At 43.5% G+C, this 25675-nt stretch overlaps 2 protein-coding genes across 3 annotated transcripts; one reads left to right on the top strand and one right to left on the bottom strand.

Annotated features, from left to right (window-relative positions):
* Nucleotides 1–2795: 2795 nt before the first annotated feature.
* On the bottom strand, nucleotides 2796–12974 carry fam78ab (family with sequence similarity 78 member Ab). 2 transcript variants are annotated; one of them, XM_036529544.1, is made up of 3 exons: nucleotides 12480–12974; nucleotides 10983–11286; nucleotides 2796–3424 (listed from the first exon to the last, which is right to left on the bottom strand). In XM_036529544.1, the coding sequence occupies exons 2-3, from the start codon at nucleotides 11243–11245 to the stop codon at nucleotides 2899–2901; spliced, it is 789 nt and encodes a 262-aa protein (XP_036385437.1). In that variant the 5' UTR covers nucleotides 11246–11286; nucleotides 12480–12974; the 3' UTR covers nucleotides 2796–2898. The 2 variants fall into 2 exon arrangements, with proteins under 2 accessions (XP_036385437.1, XP_036385436.1); XM_036529543.1 differs by lacking the exon at nucleotides 12480–12974 and having other exon boundaries at nucleotides 10983–11930.
* Nucleotides 12975–14344: 1370 nt separating this feature from the next.
* LOC118778320 (inactive phospholipid phosphatase 7) lies at nucleotides 14345–25261 on the top strand. Its single transcript, XM_036529809.1, has 2 exons — nucleotides 14345–15022; nucleotides 23957–25261. Exons 1-2 carry the CDS (start codon nucleotides 14506–14508, stop codon nucleotides 24343–24345), a joined length of 906 nt encoding a protein of 301 aa, XP_036385702.1. The 5' UTR covers nucleotides 14345–14505; the 3' UTR covers nucleotides 24346–25261.
* Nucleotides 25262–25675: the final 414 nt, after the last annotated feature.

The raw sequence follows: 25675 nt of genomic DNA, 5'->3' as shown, positions 1-25675 counted from the left end.
ACAGCGTGAGTCTGCTGGGATCAGATGCGTAGGCAATGCCCCCAAGGCCTCTCTCCCGAATCTTGTGACGCCCCTGTACCCTTTTCAGAATTAGCAGGCCTAGCGTTCACAACCACCGCTGAGGTCACATGATCATGTGCTGTTAACATAATCGAGGAGGATGAAAAAGAAAAAAAAAAAAGCTTTTTTTTTTTTTTTTTGCTCGGGGCAGGGAAAAGGAAAGATGGGAAAAAAGAATACAGTGCAATTCTATTCACAGAATCCCTGACTCATGCTGAGAACAGCACAGGTACTGTGTCCCCCGGAGAGAGGCCAGCCTACAATAAAAGTGCGTTTAAAACAGAGAGTGAGGAAGCCCGGCGTCTCCTGTGAGCCCAAATACCAGCATTGCAAAGCCATAGAAAATGATTATCTATCTGTCTGTAATCTTAAATACCTTTTTCCTGCTTTGCTCTGTCACTCTTTTAAAGGGCAGCATTCAAAAGGGTTTACCTAGACACACTCCTGCTAAATCCAGTAAAGCCCAGTGCCTATACTTGTTCTATACTGTACTGCAGATGATTTCATTATGACAACCCATTGCTTTGACACAATATCCCTCTGCCCTGAGCACTCTTAATGCTGATTGGCTCTCAAAGAGGAGACTGTGTATGGAAGGCCATGGAGGACAAAAAGGGTCAACTGAACTTGAGAACAATGAGAACTGCAATGCAATTATGGAATGGGAATGAACTGGATTTTACAAGGGTCCTTAATTAGTAATACTGCCTTGTTGCCTGGTGACGTGCCCTCTCTGACAACCCATGACAAGCGTACATCAATAAAAACAAAAATATGTATCCATTCAACGCTCTTTTTTTGTTCAGTGCAGTTACAACAAACGGAGCTTGAGTCTCAACAGCTGTGGTCCTGTCAGACCGAACACCACGCCTGTGGTTTATAAATACTTAACATTGAAACGGAAAGGACATGCTAACACCACCGCCCCGCCGTATCACTACGCCATTCGATGAATTGCGTGAAACATTTCACTCCAGAATACCTTTTCCGAAAACGACGCAGGTCTTCAGTCCGCATGGGTTTAGTGCTTGCTTCAGAACCTGGCTGGCTGATTATCGCCAAGCCGGGATTTAATATCTGTTTCCCAGATACGATTTCAGGAAAAGCGCTGAGGTGCCGTATCCCTCTCACTCTGTCATAACAGAACAATCATGCTGTCAGTAGGAAAGCAATAATATTGCAGATAGTGCTGATGTCTCCACGTTGCCTTCATGTCCCGGCCTAGCTGGCCTGCGCCGGGCCCCGGGCCCAAGACAAAAGTGTGTGGCTTTGGATTGAATGTGCTGCTGCTGTTGTTGCTGTAAGGAGGTAACAGCTTGTTGCCCAGCCCAGTTCACCACCCCCCCCCCATCTGTGGGGTTTGAACGTGATGATGCATAGCAGGGAGATTATCGTCTGGGCATCCCTTCTCTGCACATTCCAATTAAGGGAGGGTCATGCACCACAAAACAACTGTCTTGCAGGGCCAGGGTACAACAGATCGGCCACATAGGGGAGCAATTTAAAGACCCTCCACATGTCTGTCTTCCTGTCTGTCTGCACCTCGTGGTGCTGCAGCTCCTGACAAAGCCCCTTCCTCTCCGATCAGGGTAAAAATGGCCCTCTGTTTGCCGGTAGTGGGGATGCTAAAGCAGGCGTGATTCATGCCACTAATGCTCCAAGGAGAGTGCTTTTCTGTGGCTGAGTTATTAAACGCACTTTTGCTCCTCCACGCGGCCGCGTTGTATGATTGCGTATTAATAACTGTATCGATCGGGCGCTGGCCCGGGCCCCTCTCTCTGGAAAGCTGCTAATGTCAGGACGGATGAGTGGCATGGGAGTACTGTGCAAATGCAGACGAGGGGATGGCGGCTTGGGTTTGCCTTCGGGTGGGCAAACACGGGTGCAAACCGCTGAGAAAACAGACGGAAGACTTTTACGGAGACGGCTGACAAGATGGCGGATTGTCAAGTTCCCGCCGGATTGTCACGGTTGGCACCCCATCGCCTATCGTCACAAACGTCACCACCTGTCACTCTCCGATTGGAAGCACATTGCACCCCCCGCTCATCACATGTTCTACTCATCACATGTGGTTGCTGGATTACTTTGTCCATGTGGATTTCTTTCAGCTTTCTGAGGTAAGAGGGTATTCTAGAGGGCCAATGCATGCTTTAACACCCCCCCCCCCCAAATCCTTTTGCCCCAGCCCTTCACTCCCTCATGTCAGTACCTTCATCCTAAAATGGCGACCAGGAGTGGGGTACTGCATTACATATTAGTTTAAGGCAAACCTTTGCAGTGAGAAGCAATGTAAACTTAAGGCAGCAATGGATTGATGTCTCGCGCATTTAAAAAAAAAAGCATCTTATGTCCCTCTTTATTTTTGTTCTTATCTTTTTTTTGTCTTATTGAGCAAAATATTTCTCATTCAGAACAATAAATACACTCCATCCCTTCCTATAAATATACACTCTGTGTGTTCACAAGGTGTGTGTGTGCGTGTAAATGCGTAATTAACATCTGCATAAACACGCATACAGATATCACACCCCTCTCCCACCCCACCCCCCCCAAAAAAAAGCAAGCAAAAATGTGTGTTTTTTTTTTTTGTTTCAGTATTTTGTGTTTTTTTGCGCAATGTTTTCATTTAGCACAGTGATACCCGACCCGGTTGTAAAGGTAGAATGGTTGCAAGTTATCAATTTCCAGTTTCATATTCAAGCTAAATCTTCAACTTTGGAGAAAACGGGGGGGGGGGGGGGGTAATCCCTTGGTTGTCTCTTTGTGAATCTTTAAAAAAAAAAAAGCAGAAGAAACTCCGGCCCTGCCCCCCCCCGCCTCCTTTTTTGTGGGCGGTCAGTATTTGGGCGGGATGACCACGATGGGGTCGCCGGTCTTGGGCCGCCACATGAGCACCTGCGCGTCGTTGGCGTTGGGCTTGACCATGGCGTTGGGCGGGATGGGCTCGTTCTTGCCCAGGATCTGCGGCTGCTCCTGGGCAATGGGCTCCAGCAGCTTGGCCCTCTGGCCCAGCGGCTTGTCCGGGTCGATCTGGATGTGCAGCTGCATCCTCCAGCGGATGGTCTGCAGCACCAGCGTCTCGCCCGTCGCCTGGTTGATGGCCACCAGCCAGGTGGTGAAGCTCTGGTCCCGGCGGATGCCCGTCAGCAGCGGCAGGTTGCTGTCGCTCACGGGAACGCCCCACGTCACGCTGGGGTAGAAGTTGTCGTTCATGCTGACAGTGAACTTGGTGTCCTTCTTGGTGGGGCCCTCCACCGTGCACGTCTCCGTGGTGTTGCCGTACCAGGGGTAGTTGACGCCGTCCGAGTCGCTTATTGCCTCAATTTTGTTGTCCCTCAGGTCCGGGAGTTCCCAGCTTGACCTGAAACAAGAAACAACAGAAGCTGAGCTCTTCAGCTGAGATGTCACCGCTCAGCAGATCCAAGAACACTGAGGGCTTCCCTTCACAGAAAAACAGGCAGCCTAGCAGAAAGGAGCAGCAGTGATACAGAGTTTCAGTCTCACTTAAAATCTCACTTTGTGAGAAAATCAAACACAGTGTTCGGCTGGGCGTAGTAAGCATCTGGAAATCAGCTTTGTAAGATCCACCGACTCGGTGTGTGCGTGATTCATCAAAGCAGACACTTTCCCCTAGGATTGTTTTCAAATACTTTCAGATTTTATTTTACAAGCAGAAAATGAATACAAAGCTCTGTTAGGTCACATTAAACTGTAATTGTGAAGTAAACTTTGGATATTGTTTCGAAAAGCTGCACAAGGTGTGTTTTAAATGATCCCGGGAAAAGGGTAGCGGTAGAATCCTTTGAGCGTGGCCACAACTGGTGGGATGGAGAGCCAAAATGTGCCTAGTAGGTCAAACCTGGAGGCCCTCAGCCTGCCTGCTCGGGGTCGCTGCTGCCGGTGACGAGACACCCTTGGCTCCGCCCGCCACTGACAAGCTCATTTCCCCGACAGCGACAGTGTATGACAAGCGCGTCCCTCAAAGTGCTGCGTGTCTGTGTATCGATTCACTCACTGCAGGGGTTGGGGGGGGGGAAGGTGACCTTTCTCCCTGAACCTGATAACAGCTTCTGCAAAGCGTCCAGGCCAGGAACCAGGCAGGCACCGAAGCCCCTTTAACTGAAGAGGAACTGATTGCAATCTGTGGGATAATAACAGTGGGAGCCCTGTTGTGGATCTGGGCATGTTTATGTGATGTATCACTCATGTCACCCCCCCCCCACCCAGCATGTGGATTATGGCTGTGCGGGCTCCGTTGGAGAAAATAGGCAAAGATGAACACCGATGGTGTCTGGTTGGATCTTCGTATCTTTTCCTCCAAAATAACTCACTGGTATCCCCACCGGCAGAACAACTAGGGGCTTTAAGCAGAGCAGGGAGTGTAACAGAGTCCTGAATTCATCTCAAACATCGGAAAGAGGAGCTCCGCAGAGAACTTCAGCCCGAGCTCCCCGACCCACTTTCTGAGAAATTCCGTTGTACTCTTGGTTTTTCCCCTTCAGCACACGCAATGAACTTACTCTGTGCTGCACCTTATGAAAAAGTCATATCCATATCCATCAATTCATGGCGAAACATAAAATCCAAAACAAGTGGAATATATCTACCGATGGGTCAAAACAATGTACCATATACAATACAGAATATATCAGTTACAGCCACTTTCATATACGCAATTTTATACTATTATTAAGTACAATAAATTTAAAATTTGCTATATAATATATATTTAAAATATATTATATATTTCCGTACTTTGTCTTATACAACTCAGTTGTACTATACCAGTCAGTTTATGTTCTATGATATGTGCATAACTTTACATATATTGTGGAAAAATTGAGACGTTCTCTGATACATGCATTATATTTACATATATATTGAAAACAGACTCAATGCATTCAATACTCGTCTGTCAGGGAAAGCTGACAGAGTTGAGGCTTTCTTTAGCATAGTGCTCAGGGTGTTTCACCAGCGTTCATGAATGACCGTGAATGACCATGACCGTGGCAGTGTCATGGTCAGCCGCGTGGTTCTCCCACCTCAACTCATCCCCGCGTTTGTGATCCTAATATGGGGGAGGGATCCGGTTGCAATCAGGTGCCATTCCTGTGTATTTATACATTTGGCTCCGCAATGCCCCAGAGGTCATAAAATCCAATGTCCCCATTCAAGTGGCAGTAAAAGCTTTTATCAGTGTCAAGCTGAAGGCATTTTCTCAGGGGGCAACGGTGACACTGACGTCAAGCTTTTGGCAGGCGAGGTATCGCCGCGTCAAAAACAAAAGACCACAACTCTTCCGCTGTCCTGGCTGGAAGCAGATGGCTACTTCATTAGCCATGTAATCACCAATATACCTCTCATATCACACTGGTGGGTCAGCCATTGAGGAATCCTTGTGTTGTGAGCCAGGAGTCCAAATTTGGCTAGTTTCCTAGGTGATCTCTATGGCAAGCTAAAACTGGCAGACTCTGATACCAGCTCTGCCCTTAGTTTTTCATGAGGATGTTGTTTTGTTTTAATTTTAAACCTGTGTCTAGAGATGGCCAATACAGTTGTTATGCACAATCTATATTAATATGGTAACAAACTGTGTAGGATATCTTTACCACAGCTTTCCATATGGATCTACCATGACCATCCCTTCTTCTCCGTTTTTTTTTTCTTTATTATTAAATGAAAATATGTTCTCGGTTGTTACTCAGAGTGGCTTTGCACACACTTAGGGTTCTCTGTTTTGGGCAGAGAGGAGGAAGCTGAATGATTCAAGTACAGCACCTGGTAAGGCAACACAGTGTGTGCACGTGTTAAATTATGTAATATGTTACATTGCATTCAGAGCCCGTCCTTCTCCAGGGTAACTTAGATAACAGTCGGTAACGGGGTTCAAAATTTTGTATCCTCTATAACTCATTCAGACAGCTGGATATCTACAGGAGCAGTTGGTGTAACAGCTACAGAGTCCCACTGGAGATTCTAACTCACAACCTTCAGTTCCAGAGTCTAACTGTGAAGTCATGTGATCTGTAATCTGTATGTGTTTGAAGGGAAGTTTTTTTTTTCCCTGCCCAGAAACAAAGCCCCCGCCTATCGCTGTAGAGGCAGCCATGGGGCTGCGTGGGGTTTAACGAGCAGGAAAGACTCCCGGTGCAATCAGCACGGGGACAGAAGACTCTGTCGCTCAGTTTAATCGATCGATCACCACACCTTGAGGCTTGAGGCGGGTTTGAAACCCATGGCACGCGTTCGGGCAGGTGGGGGAGAAGGAAAGAAAAAAAAAGACTCATTCCGTCTCATAGTTTCACCCAATTACAGCGACCTGAAAGTGTTTGGCTGCAATCTCATCGATTCAGCTGGGATTCCCAGCAAAGACTGTGGGGTGTACGCTTCTTGCATCTTAACTTTCTCCCAACACATCATGTGAGAATCCTATCAATGACGTGACAATGTACCAATGGGCCAACATACTAAAGGGCCAATAGGGTCCCTCACTAAAAAACAAGCAACAGAAAGTGTTTGATTGGACATGGCAGGTATTCTTAATGGTAGATTAAATGGCAAGTACCTTTGTACCTAACAAATGCATCCTTAGAGTTAAAAATGTAAATATTATTAAACTGGGCCACTGAATCCTAATCACATGCTCCTTTGATTATATATTGAAATATAACAAAGTGATCTTGTGATCATTTTGCAGAACACTTCACAAGGGTACTTCACAAAACCCTCAAAATCTGTAGACACAGGAGACAACAGAGGCCAGTTATCTTGCTCTATACGGTGGTAAGTGAAGGGCTGGTTCAAATCTTGGGTGGCGCATAGCTTATCACTGAGCCTTAAGTCACGTCACCTCAATTGCCTCCGTTCATATGTAACAGTATTTACTCTATAGAGTTGTAAAGTATGCTCACACTCACTGGTCTGGGAGTGTTGTGAGCCTGGCGTGACACTGTTGCTTGTTTAAACTGAATGGGTACACTTATGTTCTATTGTGATGGAAGTCGCTCTGGATAAGAGCATCTGCGAAATGCATGTAATGTAATGTAATGTAATGTACGAGCAAGGTACAATCAATACTGAACAAGGCTGTCTGCTGAACAAAAAAAGAAAACAACATGTACTACTACAGCCTGTGCTAACCCTCCTCTCCCAGAACACTAAGGTGTTGAAATGGTCGTTGGATTCAAGTCCTAAATAAGAAGAGATTATGATGGTGCCAATACATGAGCCAAAAAACCAAATTCATTCTGGGTATTTATCCATTTAATGAAGTCATTGAACTCAACGTAACTGATTGAAGACAAGTTTGTTGTATCATCTGAAGTCCTTATGTATGTCTAGACAAATGTAATGATATGTGTCTAGTTATTTTCCCTTTGTAGTTGAGTAATTTGGAGAAGCTGGCGATGTTATGTGTGTGTCTGTGATAATCTTTAGCTCTACAAGCTTTCTCTGATTCTTCTGAGAGGCAAGGGAGAAGCGCATTCACTTAGGGTGCACTGACGTTGACAATGCGGATTTGGGAGAATGTTTCGCTGGTTTCTAAAACGGTAAGTATTTCCCAACAGACGGTTCTGTTCCAACGGCCCCCATCTCACTCTCCCACTTCATGCCGTTGTGATTTAGCATGGGCTATGCATCCTTTAATCTCCATGCGGCATTAATATTGTTCCCATTCAGTTGCTCTCCAGTCCAGCACGCAGAGCTGAAGATTACCACAGACACACATTCAGACCAGAGCAAGCACTCTCTCTCCCAGGTCTGAGGGGAGACTATCTTGTTTGGTACGGTATGGCTAATCTGTCACTTGCAGGCCTTCAGCATTCCAAGCCACAGAGGATTCAGATAAGCCTGAGAGAGCTCCTCACAAGTATTCCTCCACTTGTTTCAGTTTTTTTTTTGGTCATAACAGGAAGCGGGTCAAATGCAATGGCTGAAAAGTTTTGCAAGCTTGCGTAACAATGCAATTCGGTGGTGTGCAAGCTAGGCACAATTTGCAATATCGTTCATTTCTTCTAGACACCAAAGTAGTCCTCCAGAGTCCACCATGCTCAGATTTTTTTTTTTTTTAGGTCAAACAAGGAATTTTTTATTCTGTGTTTCAAGTTTTATTGCTTTCATGTGAACACTTGATAGCAAAAAAAAAAGTCTGAAAAACAAAAAGTAGACTGAGGCGAGAACTTTTTTGGTACAGTGCCATTTATGGCGGTCTACTGTGGTGTAGCAGTATAAAATGAAAAACTGATACACAAACGAAATGTAAGGCAAACCGTTCCAATTCAGCGATGGTTTGGTAAGCTATAGGACAAGCAGAAACTTGGTGGTCTTCCACCCTGTTGAGCCACAATCCAAGAGTACCTTGTCGTACTGTTGTTCCTGCATGACCACATACCCCCTCACACGAGAACACCGAAGCAAACCTTTCAGATCACTGTGTGAGGGAATGGCGACATTAAATTCTGTCTTTACTGAGTACTTAAGACTTCCACTTAAAGAATTAAACACATTAAATGTGCGACTAATAGGAATATCCCCCTCTCCCTAGGTTTAATTTAATATGTATTAAGTCATCCTGGGAAGTTTAAATATTCTAGTTTTAGAACTAAAAGCTCCTACTGATTTATAAATAGCAATAGAAAGGTTTACTAATTTTTTGTTCTGCTTTTTTTCTGATTAATACCCTCACTGTACTTAAATTCAGCAAACCAGTCTTTAGTGCTCTCTGGATTAAAACCCAAACACAGGAATGAACTATTTTGATGAAACGGTGCCCAGACTTCAATTGCCCACCCATCCAAGCTGCGGTCTGCTAGCTTCATCAGCTGATGCTCACACTGAAATTCTCACTGGTTTGTGAAATGTAGTCTATTTTTAATTTTTCATCAGAAGTCCTTCTTAGCCTTCACAGTTATTTTTCCATACCAAGGGTGAACAGGACATTCATGTTTATAGATGGGAAGCAAAAATGGAAACAAGCTTGTTTTGCAAAAAAACAAATTAGGAAACCCTCACCCTACTTCAGACTCTTTTTTATGTATTGGGTTTTGTGTGTGCTGTTGTTGGTTGGTAGTAACCATCACTAAAATAAGATAATTTATGGAGTAACTGATGGTAGCAGGACTAAGGAATAAAGATTAATACCTGCATAATATATTATGATACCAATTATTTACACTTCCCCACAAATGTTTCAGCTCAATGAGATTATTTCCTTCATGTATTACCCTTAACTGATGCAGGACAATTTCAAACATGAACTTATAACTTACAACAACTTGAACAAGTAAGTTTCAATTTCAATTGACTGCGAGAGATGTAACACATGAAGCCTTTTTAACCAAGGTAAATTTATGGGCATACCACATAACTATACAGCACCCAGAGTTAGGCCCATTTTGGGCTTCTCTACAGAAATAACCAAAATGGCCCTGAGACCTGACTCCTTACAAACACAAACTTCTTTGCTATCTATCCTCATTTAAACATACAGAATTTGGATACCATGTCATATGGCCACACAATAAACACCCACATCTGGACCATTTTCAGTACTTTATCTTCCTCATTTTCTTCTTTTCCTTCTGCTTTCCCTCTGTCTTAATTTTCCTGTTGCATTACATAACTGAATCCAGTACCCCAGTTTATGTATTTCATCATTGGTCCCTCTACATATTTTGCTGACTTCCATATCTGCTCATTGGAATCTACTGTAAGAAAGTTTCTGCATTAGGCCAGATAGATGTCCAATCATGATCATAGCCAAAAGATTACTAATAATGCTAATACTGTAAAGAAATATATCCTTTGCGACCAACACTACTTTGAAACACTTTAATTATTTCTGATGTTATAATTTTGCTGACACTTTTCTGTATTTGACAGAGATGTAACACAAAGACTGTTAAGATCTTGTTCTCTGGACCAATTTACACAAGACCTTTAGTAAGCATTGGGAAGGTGTGCTTCGGAATAGTGCTTGTCCAGTTCGTGTGAGGTAATGTTGTTTGTATTGTTTACTGTAACCTGGCTTTGTTTTATAATTATTTAAATGACAGACCTATTTTGGAAGTGTTTCAGACTTACAGAGCTACGGGCTTAGAAGTAGTGCTTAGTGTAAGCAACGTGGCGTTTCTGTACTCTTAAAGTGGTTTGAAGAGCCAACATGTTACACGAACTATATGTACAGAAAATACCACCATATTTGTGTCAATGTGTCACACCGTGCTAAATTAAAATCTAAATATCAGTGGCATAACGAAGGTATTAGTGATATACCTCTATAGTGCCGTACAGAAAAGCGATACTTAAAAGTGCTACGACATCATTAGTGAGTGTAATATATCTGCAGCCTTACAACCTGAGAAAGAAGTTAGTATTCAGATGTTATAACGGTAAGAATTTACTGTCTTAATAATAACAATAATTTCAGATACAGGTATTTATCTGTTTACGTAGACAGAACTGGAGCAGTTGAATGTAAGACCGTGGCATAGGTCTAAACATTGTTTAATTTTGTTCTTTATTTTCCAGGTGGCGCGCATTAAATTAGGTTCTCGTTAATAAACCTGACTCGGCCTGAGGGTTCGCTTAACTTCGCGTCACAGTGCAGTTACACCAATTAAGGAAGCGATGGTGATACTGTGTTCGCTGAAAAAATCGATTACGTAAAACATCCTGTTCAACACATCAATGTCGAGTAAAATATTTTTCCCACTTCTAAAATACCCACACTTTGTGCTATAGCAAGTTATTGATAAACTATGAGACACTAAGGAAACTGAAAAATAAACGAAACTTCCTCAGTTAATGTGGTTTGGTGCTCCATTGAAACGTGAGGAAGCACTGTTTCATAAGTGAAACTGGGGTTAACTTTACTTGATGTTAAGTGATCGAACAGAATACGTGTACGCAATACTTACATTCCTTTATTTCCATACTTATTGTAGAACTCCATGTGATTGCACGCCTGGATCCAACCCACGGTCCACGTCTCTTTACCGGCCACAGGTGGCACCAGTACCCGAGCCGAGGCCCGGAAGTGTGGTGTCCGGTATCGCAGAACCACGCTGGATGACTCGTCAATGCTGGTGGGGTTCGAGTCGATGGAGGAGTTCACTTCGAGGACGATGATGCTTTCACGGAAACTCCTGGGTTTACACCTGATGCTTTGGATACAGCCCATCGCATTTAGTATCAGTACAATCCACACGAAAGTCCAGGTGTCTGAAGGAGAGAGACGCATGGAAATTGCAATAAATTCACAGTGAATGCATCCGCGGATAAGCTATTCACAAAAACGTCTTCTTGGCAACTAGCCTTGTAGTTGTCGGTGAGACTGAAGATGCGCTTGCTACAGGTTCATCTATGAAGCCATCTGTATCTTTCACACAGTTGAGTAATCCACAGAATGTAGATTTCCGATGGCGTACGAGTTTAAATATCTCAAAGCCGCGCGTTCTTGCACTGATCCGCTCGCCACAGTAAGTTCAGCTAGCTCTGAAGCAAGTTTCTTTTCCGTTTCTGCAGGCTTCCTCCATCGGTTGCAGTACGTATTTTTAAGCCTATCATCTGACTCGCATGCATGCATGCATGCAGTCTATCAGATATTACACTGTAGAGGACAGTACTTGAAACATAGCCTGCTCTAAGCATGTGTATGCATATATGTATGCTATATATCGTCCGTACAACGAAACTTTCCTATTGCAACATGAGCATTATAAACACATAATTACTTAAGTGATATTTTAAAGCTATACTGAACATGTCGCCCTTCGTCCTTTGCGTGTATTGCTTGTCTACAAGCTGACAACTTTCTAGCAGCACAAATGCTATGCCGCTGTTTTTACTTTTTAGCTATTTTCGGCTAAAGTTGATTTTTTTTTTTCAAATTCTGGACCTGGAAGCAGTTTTTTTTCTGTTGCAAAAGTAAGCGGTACCGATCAATAAGTTAAATAAGCTCTTTATTATGTAATAATCACTATTGTCATTGCATCTAAACGCAATAATGCCCCCGTTGATCTACTGGTGCAAGAATTACACCATTTGCGCAAACTTAGCATTAATTATTCTAACTGACATTGACAAAGACATGTTGACCAGGCCTTTTCTTACACTTTTACACTAATCGACTTGCTAACAATATTTACATCGTTCACAGCATTTCAGAAATTAGCGCAAATATTAGGGCTACGCCAACATATTAGGCTAGATCTGCCGCTACTTGAAACGAAAAAGTTTTTAATTTCTGCATGGTCAAACCATTGAAATAATAACATAATGAACAATTAAAGATGACAGACTTCTAAATTTCACAAATAATACGAATTCAGCACTGGATAATATAATCCCTTGCAACCCAAGCATCCTCATACCTCTAATAATATCAGAGGAAAATGCACAAACAATTAACCTACATTTGCTATCTCGGCGATAAATTCTTCAGTCGCATACGTTTGTAAATAAATAAAAGATACATAACACTTGCCGGCTAAATTAGGCAATGCTTAAATAAAAAATGGCTGTATTAAGGAGAGTTTCTAAAACTGGTCTATCCAGACGCATGTTCTCCTGGACAGAGGAGCAATTCCGTTGTCATCCCGAGGTGGTCATTGCCGAAAGTCGTCTTGTCTTCATCCAATGAACTATACTGTCCCGTGGAGATGCCATCAACTTAAATGTATTTCACGGTACAATGTACACCGCAACATCCAAAGGCAACCAGGTCAACTTTCTCTTATGTGCCCGCGCCTGTTTGTTGCTGAAAATGATTACTTTTGTGATAATGGAGAAATCACCGATCACTACAAAAATCTCCCTCCTTGGTTATTTTCCTTCTTAGCGATATTTCGTACATACAGTCCTTGCAGTCCTTGGTTACTCCGCACTAGTCCCATTGCAGCCGCGGTAGGTTCCCCATCCTGCAATTCTTTATCTCGGCAGCTGGGGCTGCAGCTCTTTTATTTAACTGGCTTTGAAACGACACTTCCCCTAGAAACCGCGAGCATTCTGGGAAATGAAGTTTTTAGCACCACACCTGGCTCTTTGTGGAACAGTCCATCATATGAATGTTATTTCATACAATGCAAAATATGCTCTCAAGGGATTCTGTAATGATCCTAAATGTTGCGTGATTTATTTATTTATTGTGTTTTTGTCTTCTCTGCTTGCGGTGTACATTAGCTACCTACATGGTTCACGTTCGCGCGTTTCCTGTTGATTATATGATTGTATTTATTGTTTGTAAATAATGTAACAAACCAGCAAAATGTAGCGCTAAAACTTGATGCTGGTTTTTTAGTTGTCAAATAAACATAAAGGAATGTGATGACTGAATCGCTGATCTTGTCGTTTATGCGTATTTATGATATAATTGATCCACTTTTACATATAATCGAATATAATGTAATATATAGTAATATATAGTAGTCATTTTAATCCTTTACAGTAACAACTAGTTTCCTTTACACCCTGGGCTCGTGGAGGAATTCACCTTTTTACATCGGGGAAATAACCTTTCAATGGCAAAGTACAGCCGAAATTTTTGAATTAAGTGTGTATGGCCATTGTACGCCGCTCCCGCACTACGCTGTGCTTCGTTTAAGCACCATGGAGAACTCCCGGCTGGAAGACTGTTTGAGGGAGGTGGGGAGGGAGGGTGGTTTTCGGATGAAGGAAATGTAGGAATGAAACAGACACGGTCGACCAAGGCAGGTTTAGAATTCTTAACATGGAATGTTCCAGTTCAACGATCAAAGAGACGTAGAAGAAAAATGAAATTTCGAACAGGCTGCTGGTCAGAAGCTATAAAAATAGAAATTCCTGCGGCGTATTCTGAATTCCACGCGTGATCGGGATAATAGAGCCGCAGCACCGCGCCGCAAGGCTCAGCGTCAATCCGGCGTCACAAAAAATAGCGTAGACCACCACGATGTTTAAGGTTTGGAGTATTTACTGCCATACGTATCACTATGCATTTGGTGGTGCCGTATATCGTTTTAACTGTACGAGAAAGTACTACGTATCATGATAGTTTTAAGTAATAGTCGACGTTGTAAATAACAGAGAAGTAGCCTACATTTCCCAAAATGCTCCGAAGTGTCAAATTGTGTTCGCGAATCCCACACTATAGGTCTTTCGTCATACCATTTGTCTGTCACTATCCCGCGAACGTCAAAAATGCTGCTGGATTTTTTTTTTCCCACAAAGATTGACCTTCCTTGGATTGGCTAGAGCAGTTGCCAGTCACTCGTCTTCATGCCTGCTCGGAGCGCAGCGTAAACAGTAGCCTAGCCTGAACATGCATTCCAGCTAGTCTAAATATATCTGGAGTTTCGGCTGCAAGGAGAGTGAGTGGGTACGGGGCGAAACCCTAAGCGGCTAAGAAGCTTCGCAGATTGAACCGCTGTAAAGAAAGGACTTGTTTTGCGCTTTTAAAAAAAAATGAGCGGATACATTAAAGACACGAAGTGGGAAAAATCCAAAATGCCTGCGCATCAAAGCAGATCCAGGACGAGGGATCGGGGCAACGTCCTGAACCGACCGGAGTTCATGTCACTAAACCAGCCCCTACGGACCAGTAACGCTGAGGTTCGGGGTTTAACGCGGCGGCCGGGCCAGATGAAACACCAGCCAAGCCAGCAGCCAGAATATACGCAAGAGTCCACGGAGAGTGGCAAGGACCGACGAGAGTCTTTGAAATTGCCAGAAGAAGACTGCATGCAGCTTAACCCTTCTTTCAAAGGGATAGCGATGAACTCTCTTTTAGCCATCGACATATGCCTATCCAAACGGCTGGGTGTCTGCGCCTATACGTCCTCTCCTTGGGGAAGCGTGCGCTCCATGGTCACCCTGCTCGCCCTAACCGGGCACGGAATCACGTGGATCTGCGGCACGCTGTTATGTCTCACAAGGAGCAACACTTTGGCAGGACAAGAGGTCTTGGTCAATCTGCTTCTTGGTAGGCTAAATATGTTCTAGCTAACTAAAGCGTAAAATATCATTGATTAAGATAAAATAGTAGTAATTAAGATCAAAAATGTATCCTTATTTCAGCATACTAACAGCGTCTGTAGTGTCCTTTAACTTTACTGTATCTATCGTGTCTATCTGCCATTGAGATAGTCAGTCCTGTACTGTCTGTGTCTTATTTGGCCACGCTTTGTTATTTTGTTTTTCATTTTCCTCCTGTACTTTCATTAGATCTCTCTGTACTCTGGGAGGGTAAACCTAAGTTTCTGCTGGAGAAAAATAAGTTGCAACAAGTTGTATCTGGTGCCCCAGTGTTGCCCCTAAATTCATTGGACCACATAGGAACAACTTAACCCCCAGACCGCTATGTCATCAAAGAATACTATAACATTACACTAGCACCACGGAGACCTTAGGTTAGTGCCACGTAGAAGCAATACTAATAATAATTTCCCAAGTAAAATTCCCACCGAAATGCTGGCCTTTTTATGTTAAGAAAACAGGATTTTCAGATTTGTGAGTACCAAAAAGCAGATGAATATAGAAAATGGTACACAACTGCACTGTGCCTCTTTTCGAATCTGCAGTAACGGAAACAGCACAAGTTTTAATAATTTCTGTCAGTCCAGGTGGTTATTTTTAATCTTCCACTTCAAGAGGGAGGTGTATCCTAGATTCCTTTAATTCAACAGTGCCTTCAGTTCAGAGGGACAGGAGCCTTTGAGACCCTCACAAGGGGTGGAAGCCGTACCCCTGTGCCTCGATGTCGGTTTGACTGTCAGCTGTGTGGGACTGCCAAGGGTCTCACTGAGTCGCCAGGCGCCCTAAGCAGGGCATGAATGTCAAACCCACAGATGTTGCGCTGTTTATTTTTACCCTGTTCTTAGCCTCAGAGCTTCCGTGGGCAGCTGGGTAGGTGGGTGACGGGGTCCATCTCTGGGTTTATAGCAGGATCGGTTGAGCTTGTGCTGTCAGTCACATGATGGGAGCTGCTTATTGTTTAGTGTTGAGAGTGGACTTATTCAAGTCCGTTGGGGGGATTTTTGCATTCCATGGATAGGCTTCATACTTGCCTAAGTCAACTTTGTTGGCACTGCAAAAAATAGGTGGACTCTGCTGGTGGTTTTGAAAATGTTATTATCTTCTCTTTTATTTTCCTTACTATTTTTATTGGTAACATCATAAATAAGGCCAGAAGCCTAATAACGGTGGGTAGCTGGCTTGATTTTATTTCTATTTTGGATCACAGGCCTTTTTCCTCATTGTGTGTTTGGACTGTGTTACCCTGGTCATCATCTCTGAGTGTATCGTTCTCAAACAAATCTCTTGAACACACATGGTTTTTCAGTTCAAATCAGATTTTTAAATACATTTTTTTATTCATGAATCATCTGACAGCTATAACTAATACAGCAATGTTTATTTGGAAGTTATGAAAGTTCCAGAACTATAACTTGAAAGCATAAACACTATTCAGGCCATGGGAACTGACTGCTACAACATTTACATTTATTCATTTAGCAGACGCTTTTATCCAAAGCGACTTACATAGGTTACAGTTCTTTACAATGTTATCCATTTATACAGCTGGATATTTACTGAGGCAATTGTGGGTTAAGTACCTTGCCCAAGGGTACAGCAGCAGTGTCCCAGCGGGGATCGAACCAGCAACCTTTCGGTTACGAGTCCTGCTCCTTAACCACTATGCTACACTGCCGCCCAAGCCTTTTGACCGCTGAGCCCCAGAATTCTTTGTGTCCAGGCACCAAGTGGCTGCATCGCATATCAGCAGGTCTCGATGGAAGGACAGAAAGGAGGGTTCAGAAACCAGGAAGCGGCCTCTGCCAAGATAGCTGTGATGAGATACACTGTGCGTTTATGGCTACCTTAGGTACCAAACCCTGGGTAGGCTAAGGGTCCTTGTCATCATCACTGCTCTCATATTCCTTTGCCACCCCCTCTTTGCCTTTTTCACAACATGCGTTTCTTGACGAAGACAGGGATGTTTCAGTACATGCTGTCCCAGCTCCCCCAGCACAGTGTGACCACTGCATGGGGTGCAGTGTCTTCTGCTTGTTTAGTATTCCCGGCTCGCCTGTCCCTCTGTTTGCATCTCTCAAAATGACAGCCACACGAGCCACACTGCCAGTCACACCGCCCCGCTTCCATTTCCTCTCGGCTCATTTCAGCCATTTCTGGCTCCTGTTATCACAGGGTTTCCCCTGCCTTGACTTCATTGTCACATTTTAACTCGAATAGTTATTTAGGAAGAGTCGAGATGAGACCAGTGAAGCTGACAGAGTGTGATGGAGGGAGATACGTCAGGTTACCAGGTGTCCCTGCAGCAATGAACAAATATTTTACCTCAGCATTTCTGTGATGTTGAGGCAACATTATCCTTCTCCTAGGATGTCATATCAGTGTATCAGATTATAATTTGATGTTGCATGATGTTATGTGTAATGTTATATTACCTCTAAGTTTTATAACGTGACACTGACAGACCAAAAATGAAAATTAAATGAGACACTGTGTAATCCTGCTCTGTGAAATCTGCAGCTGTTTTGTTAATGTGGACTAGTCATTTAACCATTACATTACATTATATTGTTGTCATCTAGCAGGTGTTCTTACTCAGAGTGACTTACATCGGTTACAATTTTATGCATTTACACAGCTGGATGTTTACTGAGGCAAATGTGAGTTAAGTATATTGCCCAAGGGTATAGCATCTGTGTCCCAGCAGGGACTCGAACCAGCAACATTTCAGTTACCAGCCTTGTGCTTTACCACTATTGCCACATATTGCCATCAGTTGCATTGCATTGGAAAGTGTTGATAGTTACAGAAACATAAAAATACAATAGAGTTTAGTGATGGTGATAGGCATTCTCCCCAGAGTGTATCCAGCACTGTGTCAGGCCTGGTCTTTGTGTTTGCACGTTTGAGTTTGTGAGTGTTGTCAGCTGCATTCAATGGGCTCTGTATCTACCGCCATGGAAACGCAAAGGGTGGTGCAGTAGGAAGTTGGTGTGTGGGAAGAGATGGCTCTCTCAGTTATATGTGTGGGCATGAAGCAATGCTCTCTGGGATACTGGGGGTGGATCACATGTGACCCCTCCATGCTGATGCACCACGGTTTCACTCTCATTAATGTGTTCTCTGTGGGCAGCCATCTCTGAAAAGCAAGAGTGGAAAATGACTTTAAATATCTCAATAGACAGTGTTGGGGAAGCTACTTTGAAAGCATAGCTTTGAAAGCTACCAATTACTTCACACTGGAAGAAGTTGAACTACAGCAAAGCTACCCCAGGGAGAAATCTAGTTTGGTTAACTAAAGCTACTTAGAAAAAGTAGTTCAAACTACTTCATTAAAAAATTGTCAAATTGACAATGTACATGTGATACTAAATTATAACAAAATATAATACAAAAAAGTCACATGCCAGCAAAAAAATGCCACTCAAAAAAAAAAAAATACCCCACTATTCATGGGAAAGTGCAAGGAATGCCAGCTTTTTATGACCCAGTATTGTTTGTAGTTTCAGTAGTTAACTACACAAAAATGGCAAAAAAATGGCATCTACTTGAATCACTATACAAATATGAATGTAGTTGAACTTCCAGCAGGCTACTGCAAAATGTAGTTAAACTGCTTGTCTAATTACATGTAGTTCACTACTCCCCAACACTGTCAATAGACTACAGTACTCGTGTGTGTATATATGCTTCAGCCTGTTTCTCATAGTTATTCCATTTAGGGTTAAAGTGGAGTAAACTGATCTCAGTCTGTTACTGGGGTGAAAAACCCAAAGTTAGCATTTGAAAAGCTCATGTTTAAAATAGTCAAAGATACATATTGTGGTATAGCACGTTACTGGTGTCTGCATTAAACTTTAAACAAAGGAGTAAGCAGCTCTATTTTATTTGTACTGTTTGATGTTGTTAGACCCTGCTGCCAAAAGCCTGGAATATGGTATGATTTTATTCCCAATAATAATTGTCATGAGGTTCTCGTGAGTTTCCACATGACTCCCAAACAGCACTTTGACTGCGATAATTCATTTATGACATCAACATTTATTGCATTGTGTTTCCACGTCATGTGGCTCTGGCAGGTTGGGGGGGGGGGTTGAACATGGGCTGACCTGAGAGACTGCTGAATGGATCCCTTCCGCTGTAGAGTGGGAACTGGCAAGAGACAAGGTAGAAATTGCACAAATTTGGCTGATCATACAGAAAGGAAGGTTTCTGTGGCAACAGCAGCAGAGGGGTTGGGGGGCATTGTAGAAGACACAACAGACTACAATGAACTTCTAGTGTGTTTGTCATGAATTGCAAAACATAAACTAAAATTAGCGATCGGTGCAGAGGGCTAGCTAACCGCATCAACTATCAGATTTCAGGACCTGAGTGAAACTGCTTCGGACATGGGTTCGAGACCTTGGTCTCCTCCCCTATCATTGTCCGTTCTTGACCACCCACCCAGAATGACCTGATGTCCCGAGTGGTTCATCCCAAGGGGCAAGGACCGCAGCGTTGCCTCCGCCAGGGAGGAGCAGCTATGATCTTTCCAGGGGGTGTGTGTCCCACGCAGACGGACATCCTGTCTTATTCCGCGCCACTCAGACTCGCCGGCATAACCTTGAACTGAACAGGGTGCCACCGAGAATAACAGGCGGCGTCAACCAAACGCCTCGCAGCTAATTACCTAATGCGCCCCCGCTCAGCCCGGGCCCATCCATCAACCTCGGCTTCTGCAGAGGTGTGCAGAAGACAGCGGCACTCTGAGCCAGGAGCCGGGCGCCCACGTGTGCTGAGCCCAGCCCGGTCCACCAGAACGCGACTGCTCCTTCCTTCTCCCGTCCCGGCTCTGTCAGCCCACCTGTCCTGACCAGGTATTCAGAAATCCATTCCTTTTGTGTTCAGTGTTCCAGGTCTAGGAGGTTCCAGCACAGTCTGTGTCACTGTGCTAACGGTAGAGGTTTTGTCCTAGCCCCTGCTGTTTTGTGAAAATTCATAAGAGCCAGCAAATCAGAATCCTTTACCTTGAAAAGTGGCAATCATTTTCAGCTACAGGCAAACAGAGGTGAATATCTAGTCAGTTAATAGAATATCTGTGTCTGCTCAACCTCCCCTCATACTTCTCGACCCCAGATACAATCTGGTGCAGCATTGTTCCAGGGTGAACCGGTTGTTTGTAGGATTTTTTTTTTCACCAAGGTACTTCCATACCTGATTCCATTAAAAATCAGCCTGACCAGGCCAACCGTGGAAAATATGGGGCAGAAATATTTCTGTACTGTACAGCTTGAGATTGAAAGCTACACTCTATCTATAAAAATCAACATACTCTTTTCCTTAGCAAATAAGGAAATGACTACTTACATAACTACTTACATAACAGATGTGGTTGTATAGCTGTGAAACAGAACAATTCTTTTCTACAGGCCTCTTACTAATTTAATAGATATAAAACAGAACGAGGATTTTACACACATTGCATTTACTGCAAGATTAGTGATCCAACAAAGCCATTACCCCTCGTTGCCGTTAGAATGTGTAATCACTTTCCAGATAGGAGACATTTTTATTTTCAGGAATACCCTATGTTCTCTTTGATGATGCTCACTTTCAGATGCACTAATGAAAAAGAATGGCTTTATACCAGCTGTGTATCTAACAGAGGCCAGTTCAGCAGATTCATAAGGGGGAATGCCATCAATGTGGGGTTTATAGCTTTCTTGGGGGATTGCTGGGCAGAGGATGAGGTTGAGTATCTCAGCATTTCTTGTTGTTCCTCAGACTCGTGATTAACTGTGGTACCCAAAGAAGAGCACAATGATGTGATGTGGAAACAAAGCACATTCACAGTCTTAAATGCCATTCCTCATCATGTTTTATATTACTTCCAATGTATTGAGGAAGCAGGCCATTAAACTCTCTTGTGCTTTTTTGGCATGTTGGTTGTATTTGACGGCTTGTGGTATCAGCCATTCACGTTTTTTTTTTTTTTTTATGACATTCATGCCGGATCTTTCATTGTCCAATCACATCGTACGTAAGGTCTGATTTTCAGCCATGGAGATATATGCCAGGTCAGACCCTCTTGCCCTGAGGGCACAGTGGCTACCAGAGCTGTCACATTGCATTCAAAGGAGCCACTATGCACCTCTGTCTTAGGACAGCACACACAAAAGCAATTTCGGCATATTCCATTTTTTAAGCCCCCCCTGACCACAGTCTTTTTTTTTTGGTTCAGTAGAATTTAATCCTGCAGCTGCCTTTGCTTTGGTGAGGTGCTTTATATCTGGGTCTCTCTGATTTTGTGGATGGTTTTTTGTGGGGTGTGGGGGGGGGGGGGGGGGGGGGATGGGTGGCTATGATTTTGGAATGTAGGGAGGTTTGTGGGTCAGCGGACAGGGGGATAGAAAAGAACAGATTATCTGTCTGTGACTGGCAGGCACATATGACTAACTCTACTCGCTCTCAGTAGTGAGCTGGGACGGTCGCTGGGAGATCTCTGATGAAGAGGATAATACAGATTTTATCAGCGTCTTTAGTTTTGTCTGTACACTATGCCTCTCACATGGGCTTGACCACAATAAAAATAGGGATTAAGGGGTGGCACAGGATTACTTTAGTATGACAAAGCATACCAGCACCCAGTTTTTATTTGAAACAAACAAAAAAAAAACTTTAAAGGTGTTTGGTTAGACAAAGCAAGAATTTATAAAATCATAAATTTAAAAGCAAACTACTTGGTATGTTCTTAGCATATCTGAGCAGACACTATCCCTAGGATTTATTTTGGAATGAATATTAAATTATTCCAATGAACACTGAAAATAATTGTAGGCCCTAACCGGTGTTTGAATGTGAAATAAATCAAGTTTTAATGAGTACGAAATTACCAGAGAAATTCCCCCTTTTGCCAAAGAAATTATCAGATGGCACTAACTGCAACACCCTTAGCAGGAGTATAAGGCCTTAGTTTAGACTACTATAGCATTCTAGTTATGGTGGAGCTATCTAGTTATCAGGCCACCAAACCTTGAGGTTTTAACTCCTCCAAAGGGTGCTATAGTTGTCCCTGTTTGATCATCTTTTGGGAGTCTGTTTATTGGCGATCCACATGTGAGGATTCAACCCCTGCTAAGGTTGTAACTTTTGGTTCAATAATCTTTTCTCCTTTAATAATGTTACGTATTATAGCAGAGCAAAGGGGATCTGTGGCTGAGATTAAATCATGCACAATAAATCAATTCTAGTGAGCTCACCTGAAGTGGATGTGTATAATACAGCTGTATCAGAATGCACCAGGCTTTAGTCTGAAGAAAAGAAGAACAAATTCTTCTTTTGGGGGGGGGGGGGGGGGGGGCAAACTACTGTTCGCTGGTGACTTAAGCAGTCTTGTTAATGAGGAGAACGAGCGGCGTTGTGTAACAGACAGTATAATCGATGTGCCTGTCTGGTGTGACAGGTTGCATATTGTCAGGGCGCCGGTGTAATGTGAAGGGTGTGACAGTGTGGGGGTGGCCCAGGTCAGCAGAACTGTGGAGTGATGGGAAACGCAGTTTCCGGGGGCAGGCCTGGGGATGAATGCATATGCATTTACATTCAAGAACATTTTGAACTCTCGGTGAACTCTGAACTAAATGTTTGTTTTGGACATGGTTATCCATGGTTGAACAAAATGTGCTCTGATTTTAGTTTCTGTTTCCCCTGTTTTTGTATTTGTGGACATGACTAGTGAAATCGATCCAATAACAGATATGTTGCTGGCAGAACACCAGTCAATAAATCTGAATTTGAAAGCATTGTATTTAATTGTTATTTGCATTTGGACTCAGCTGCGTTTCATGTCATCTGTTTATCTTGTGCATTTAGTTAAAACAAGTTTCAAATGTATTTGTAGATACAGGACCAGATCCTACATATTGACGTACGCATTGAATCTGTTTGGCACATGATTATTTGTAAAATACTTCCTTTAACAGGAAGAGAGTGTGTGCGTTGTATATGAATGCTTTTGAGCCGTGTTTCTCTCCAGAAGCAGAATGGGAGATTATGCTTTGTGACATTGCTGTCCAGCCTCTCCATGCTACCACAAAACCGACACGGCGACGCTTGTACGAACACGGCCGAAAATGCACACAGACCTAAACTAAAATCTCACCCCCCTCTCAGTTCATTCTCCAGAGCTAGATTTAAGACCTATTTTCGCGATGTTCCTCCCTTAGAGTACTCCACAGGGACGGTGCAGAGGCTCATAAATTCCGATCACACCGAGCGGGGGGGAGGCTGTTCGGGAAACGCCGCTCCGCTTCACCGCCGCTGCGGCGTTCAATCCGCGAGCCCTTTTCATCACCGTGTCATCGATCGTTCGCAGCAACGCTGAGCGCACATTAGAGAAATTAACGGAAAGTGACTAATTAATCTCCGCTGGATATCTGAAGTGGCCTTTCCTCGCTCTTGATGATGCATGCATCTGAGGAAATTAAAGACAAACGGAATCAGCGGTCCAGTGACCTACATGCCTCTCGTTAATCTGCTGCGGTGACGCCGTGCAGAGCGAGGCTTCTCCTGTGCTAACCAGCCGCTGGTTGGGCTGTCTCAGTATGCCGGCCCATCTGAATAGCGCTGTCTCAGGTGTACCCTTCTTTTGCATGTTGATCAAGGTGTGGACCAGTATAGTGTCAGACTTCCATTTTCAAAATACATTTTTGTGTGTGTGTGTGTGTGTGTCAGTTTATTTTGGTTTATGATTTTAAACTGTAATTAATGTGCACACCGTGGAACAAATCGAGAAAACCATATTGAATTAGATGTTGATGCAGCATGACCTGGATGATAAATGATGCATGTTTACAATATTTAGTAAACTCTGCCTCTCCCCTCTCCCCGCTCTGTCCCTCCTCAGCTCTGATACTGGACGTGATGACGGTGGCGGGGGTGCAGAAGCTGGTGAAGCGCAAAGGACCGTGGGAGATGAGCCCAGGCTTCCTGGACTACGTCGCCATGGACGTGTACTCGTTCCCGGCGGCGCACGCCAGCCGCGCCGCCATGGTGGCCAAGTTCCTGCTGTCGCACCTGGTGCTGGCCGTGCCCCTGCGGATTCTGCTGGTGCTCTGGGCCTTCCTGGTGGGCATGTCGCGGGTCATGCTCGGCCGGCACCACCTGACCGACATGGCCTGCGGCTTCGCCCTGGGCTTCCTCCACTACAGCCTGGTGGAGATGGTCTGGCTCTCCTCCAGTGCCTGCCAGACTCTCATATCCATCGGAACTCTCAGCTGGAGCCCCTTCTACTGACACGCCCCCTTCCCCCTCCCCTGTGAAGCCCCGCCCACCCTTCGCCACATCTTCCTCTTTTCTCGAACCTGCTCCACCTCCTCTTCTCTCGGTCGCACTTCCTGTTTCGCTCCCTCTTCCTGTACTGTTGTGATTCTCTACACAATTAGTTGTGTGCTCACTGACCTGCTTTTGATCATAATTAACCTTATTAAAATTTGTTCCGTTGCAGGAAACACTGTTATTTTTTTGCATACTGTAAGTGAAAAATTGCAGGTGTAAAAAGGGAGGGCACTGTGGAGCGGTTCATTAGTCTATTCCTGGCACTGAGTCCACTGGCCTGAACTCAGTGCTTTTTAGAAATGTGTGATGCAGTTTATCTTTTTTCTGCCTTTTTCCTGCCTTCTCTGCTTATTTTGTAAGCATAGTACCAACGGTGATACTGTTTTTCCCACCGAACAGCATCACACCTTCAAATACTGAAAATGTTCTCTGAAAGCTGTATGGTTTTTGTTGGTTGTGACTTTTTGTGAATTTGACAGTTGGTGTAGCCAGTATTGATTGTACTTTGAAAAAGGGATCAGGGGTTTTGTTTTGTTATAGAAGCCCTCAGCTCAGTTTTATAATTGATTTTGAGACTACAGTGCTTTGTCCCCTAACATTTTTAAATTGAATTTCTATTGTTTTTTTTGTCAGCACTTGTCCAGTTTTCTCTACAGTTTAAAGTATCACTGGCTAATGGAGATACAATACCCTGACAATATAAAAGTGGCCTGTTCTTTTGTTCATACTAAAACAAAGCCGCTGCTGTCACTGTTGATATGGCAAAATCTTCAAAAAGATTTTCACACCAAACTATGCTTTCTTTTCTTTTAAGATGAAAAGGTCACAGAGATGAATAATGTACAGGTTCTTATGTAGTCAATACAGAACACACCCGCCACACTCTTGAGAACAGAACTGAGACTAATACCTTTATTTGTTCATATTGTTCAAAAATGAATTATAAGAAATTCTTTCTTTTGAACAACAAAAGCTTTTGTGTTCTGTCCTGTTTCAGGAGTAAATTAACCATCCAGGAAGAACACAGAGAGAATATTAATAAAGAAACCACAGTTTCTTTTTTTTAAGATACTGAATATGTAACTGTAAATTCAGGTCAATAATCAATTTGTTTAAAGTGGTTGTGGTCTCGGGTGAAATATATGTTCAAAAAAAACCATACTGGGTTGTGGAAATGTGATTCATGACTAGGCAAGCAGCTGGAAAAGGCAGTGTTACTTGAGGGCAGTTCGGTGAGAATCTCGCTTGGTGACGGTTCCCTTCCAGTCCTGTTGGACTGGTGGTTCTG

This window comes from Megalops cyprinoides, chromosome 5, assembly GCF_013368585.1.
Source record: "Megalops cyprinoides isolate fMegCyp1 chromosome 5, fMegCyp1.pri, whole genome shotgun sequence".
Taxonomy (NCBI): domain Eukaryota; kingdom Metazoa; phylum Chordata; class Actinopteri; order Elopiformes; family Megalopidae; genus Megalops; species Megalops cyprinoides.
This window is presented reverse-complemented; position numbering and strand designations above follow the sequence as displayed.

What these genes read in the sequence shown, in the direction of transcription:
- fam78ab (XM_036529543.1), bottom strand. Translation starts at nt 11,305, where the DNA reads ATGCGTCTCTCTCCTTCAGACACCTGGACTTTCGTGTGGATTGTACTG. An exon ending in AAGTATGGAAATAAAGGAAT is followed by an intron (nt 3,425 to 10,982) that starts GTAAGTATTGCG and finishes TTCTTGTTTCAG; the next exon opens with GTCAAGCTGGGAACTCCCGG.
- LOC118778320 (XM_036529809.1), top strand. Translation starts at nt 14,506, where the DNA reads ATGAGCGGATACATTAAAGACACGAAGTGGGAAAAATCCAAAATGCCT. An exon ending in CTTGGTCAATCTGCTTCTTG is followed by an intron (nt 15,023 to 23,956) that starts GTAGGCTAAATA and finishes GTCCCTCCTCAG; the next exon opens with CTCTGATACTGGACGTGATG.